Source organism: Octodon degus, unplaced genomic scaffold (assembly GCF_000260255.1).
Source record: "Octodon degus isolate 3935 unplaced genomic scaffold, OctDeg1.0 scaffold00134, whole genome shotgun sequence".
In the NCBI taxonomy this organism is placed as follows: Eukaryota; Metazoa; Chordata; class Mammalia; order Rodentia; family Octodontidae; genus Octodon; species Octodon degus.
The window spans coordinates 1,309,375-1,313,522 of record NW_004524710.1 but is presented as its reverse complement, the minus strand read 5'-3'; the positions used below and the strand labels follow the sequence as shown (position 1 = coordinate 1,313,522).

Below are 4,148 nucleotides of genomic sequence, written 5' to 3'. Positions count from 1 at the left end.
ATTGAACCGCGGTCCCTGTGCTTTGCTAAGCTTGTTCTAAGTAGGTGCTTTAGACCACTGAGCCATCTCACCAGCCCCTGTGGTTTGATTTTAAATCTTATGTTGTTTTTCTCTTGATTTTGCTTTCCCTCTTTCTCTTCTTGGTGCTTTCCTTATTACCTAGCGCTTTCCTGACCGCTGTGCTTCCCTGCACGCCCATCTGCTCATCTGTAAGAATCGATCGCGTGATCTCACAGCACTGCCTCCTTCTGTACAGTCTTAAGCTTCCTCTCTGGTTTGTGAAAAGTTCCTTTGCCACATCTTACATCGTGAAGGTCATCTTTAGTTTTTCGTAAAGCCAAAGCCATTTCTCTAAAATAAATCATATGTTTTGGCAGCCTAGGGTTTTGTTTCTGTTGTAAAGAGCAGTTATTCTCAAATGCTTGTCCGAGTAGAATAGTATTGGTGTGTGAGGTTTCCAGTCGCCTTTCTCCTTCCTTGTCTGTGCTAAGGGGTGAACCCACATCCTCGCTCACTCATACGCCATCCTGGGAGCCACAGCCACCCAATAATTTTTCTTGTAAGAACTGAACTTTATGAGATTTACACATGTAGTTAATGAGTAGTAAATAATGGGTGTGATGACTTTTGCTTAACAAAATAAAGTTAACAGCCTCCCCGATTTTGAAACAGGAAAGTGGTGCTGCTTGTTAAGGTTACTGTTTAGATTTGAAAATGAATTGTCGATGTTATTTTTCTCTTTCCAGGGATGACTCTGTGCCAGAAGACAACATCTGGAGAGGCATCCTCTCTGTTATTTTCTTCTTTCTTATCATCAGTGTATTAGCTTTCCCCAATGGTAAGTGACGTAATGTGTTACCGTGTTTCTGCTGTCATGTGTCTCTGCATCATTAATTTCTGGTGTTTTGAGATGCAGGTTGTCAAGAAGATGAAATGATGGAGTGGTACAAAATAAGTCTTGGGTTTTGTGTTAGCCAGGGCCCAGGCTCTGGAGGCTAGCTGCCTGTTCTGCCCATCTCTTCTACCAAATGGAGGTAACAAGGTACCTACCTCCTGAGGTTTAGCTAAACTACCACATGTTGACCTCATTGCTATCCCAAAAGACTCGAGGATATATGCTTTATAATAAGAAATTTGTGTCCTTCATAGTTTAGGAAGCTGAAAGTCCAAACAGTGTGAAGCTACCTGATGTGGGCGTCTTTGGCTTCACCCCAAAGATGGTGGCACTTCGGTGGGGGCTCAGGCTGTGGGAGGTCGCAGGGTGAGACAGAAAGCCGGAGACAGCATGGGCCAGATTGGTTCCTCTATAATAACGTCATAGTGAGAATTAACCAGGGTCTCAATAGAAGTACACTGATTGTTGTTAAGGGCAGCACACCCACGGACTCCCCATGGCCCCACTTTTCAGTGGTTCTGCCACCTCTTAACATCACACCTTTGGGGACCAAATGCAAGAGCCCTTGGGGAGCCAGCCACACCCAAGGCATCACACACTTTGAGCAGTGACAACCAAGCAACTGGAAGCTCAACACATGTCAGCTGTTATCTTTGTTGCTGTTTTTATTATTACCAGTTGGACCGACAGTGCTCAATTAATGTCGAGCTGGTCCTTTCAGCGAAGGATGGGGTCACTGCTATAATGAGTAATCTGTAAATTATGTGTTGTACCAAATGATCCCTTACCTCAATTCACTTTGCTGATGATGTACATAGGAGATGAGTTTTTATCATCAGGAAAAAATAATTAGTGCTGTGAATTTTAACCCCCACCTGCAGCCATGATTAGAAAGAGAATGGAGCTGGGCCTTTGTTTCAAAAAAAAATGTGGTATTGTCCTGTTTCAGTTGATCTGTGCCTCTTCTGTAAGTTGTCCCTTATACATCTGCTTTGTGTTTTCTTATCGCCTTTCTATACCTGCTCCTTAGACTCTTCTGTACTTGTTGTCTGTAACAGTTTCTAAACGCTCGCTCCTATGTCTGATTTCTCTTATACTTCTAGCAACTTGAAACTATTCTAGTTTTTCTTAATGGATTGATTATGCTTCTTGGGCCTATTTATGCTTAAAGATATATATATATTTTTTTTTCCTATTGTCCCATGATTTCCATTAGACTATAATATGTAACAGAGGAAGCTCATTATGCCAGAAACTGCATGCTACATGGAAACATCCCAGGGCATGTCCTTAACGTTTCCCAAGGTGTGGCAGGGGAATTTTGTTCTGCAGTTTTGTTTTCTTTTCTTTCTTTCTTTTTTTTTTTTTTTTTACCACATTTATAAGAACGCATTGGTTTTTGCTGGCAGCACAGTAATTGAGCCAGCCTGAGTTTCTAAAAATGAATTGTTCTAGATGGCTAGGTTTTCGCAGGAGTGGGGTTTATCTTTTCAACCAGTCAAGCTTTTAAATTAAATTTACTCTTAATGGAAACCCTTCACTATGTGAAAATCTCCCTCCCTGGTGCAGACAGACAAACATGACTGGACTTTGCCATGGTGACTGATGGTTCCAGTGATGCTCGGTTATGGGGTTCGGGTGCAGGGAGCACGCTGTTGACCTTGCTGTGGAATTTGCTGGGAGCATCCTCACTGTCAAAAGCTTCTCAGCAATTTGCCAGCTTTCTTTTCCCTCCTATCACCAGCATGCAAGATCTTAGAAGCTTGGATTTCCACAGAGAGCTTGGATGTCGTGCAGTCCTCCTCCCGGTCAGGGTCACCGTGCTGCGGCAGAGCATCCGTGGCCACCTGTGAGTGGTTCCCCAAGCCCTAAATCAGCCCTTTTCACACAGAAGTGCTGTACAGGTACAACTCAGGATGAGGAGATGTGAATGCCACCTCCGGTCAGATACCAGGTCGAGGCTAATGCCTTGCAAAGCCTCAGGGCTATTTTATTTACATATTATGTTTTCTTTTTTATTTTATTTTTTATTAGTATATGTTTGCAGTATGTAAAGATAACATTTCTCCTGGTGCATTTGTACATATACAAAACACATCTTAATTTCTTTGTGTCCCCTTCCCCTCTTATCCCTCTGTGCTCCTTACAACCCTTGTTCCGTTCACCAATTTAAAAAGCTGTTTCCATGTTTTGCTTCGATTCTTCTATCTGGTCTGCTTCCCTCCCTTCCCACCCGCATCTCTTATTCCCTTTCCCACATTAAAAGAAGATCTCAGGGCTGGCTGGCCAGAAAACTCAGTGGATTAAAGCACCTACGTAGGCAGATGCATGGACCAGGTTTCTATCCCCCATGTGCCGTGCCGGCCCCGCCCCTGGGGCGCACTGAGAGGGCAGTTGAGATGGGCATGGTGGAGTGCACCTGTAATCCCAGTGCTTGGGAGGTTGAAAATAGGAGGATCACCATGCAGCTGATCTGTGTAGTGAGACCCTATAGACCCTGTACTAAATACATTAAAAAAAAAAAACCTCCTCACTTCCTGTTATTTACCCTTAATTTTCCCCTTCATTTATGTTTTGGGTTTCTAATGTAAGACAAAGCATGTGATATTTAAACTTGTACGTCTGATTTATTTCACTAAACACTGCGGTCTCATGCATCCATTTACCTACAGATGCCTCCAGTTTATCTTTCTTTATAGTAATAGTACTCCACTATATATAAATCCACAGTTTCTTTGTCCATTCATCTGTTGATGGCTGTGTATGCTGTTTCTAAGATTTTAACTACTATAAATTATGCTGCTATAAAAAATGGGTACGCATTTTTCTTTAACTCTTTGGGGAAGAGTCCTAAAAGGTCCATAGCTAGCTCCAGTAGAATTTTTCTTTTTAGTTTTTGGAGAAATCTCCATACTAATTTTTTTTTTTTTGGTAGAACCAGGGATTGAACTCAGTCCCTTGCACTTGCCAGGGAAGCACTTATTCTGCTGAGCCATCTCCCCTGCCCTCCATACTAATCTTCACTGTGGTTGTATAGTTTACATTCCCACCAACAATGTAGAAGTATTCCATTTTTTTCCTTGCAGCCTCTCCAGCACTTATTATTTGATTTCTTTTTTAAATTAATTTTATTGAGAAAGAAATAGCAGTGAGACAGTTTCAAAACAGGTTAGTAGGGGGCTGGAGAGATGGCTCAGTGGTCTAAAGCACCTACTTAGAACAAGCTTGGCAAGGCATCAGGGACCGCGGTTCA

General features: G+C 42.4%; 1 protein-coding gene across 1 annotated transcript in view; it reads left to right on the top strand.

Moving 5' to 3' along the window:
• Ptdss1 (phosphatidylserine synthase 1) overlaps positions 1-4,148 on the top strand; it is a 62,573-nt gene that overhangs the window by 12,816 nt on the left and 45,609 nt on the right. The window contains exon 2 of the mRNA XM_004641293.2: positions 747-838. Coding sequence (XP_004641350.1) covers positions 747-838 — 92 coding nt within the window. The remainder of the gene's footprint in view (positions 1-746; positions 839-4,148) is intronic.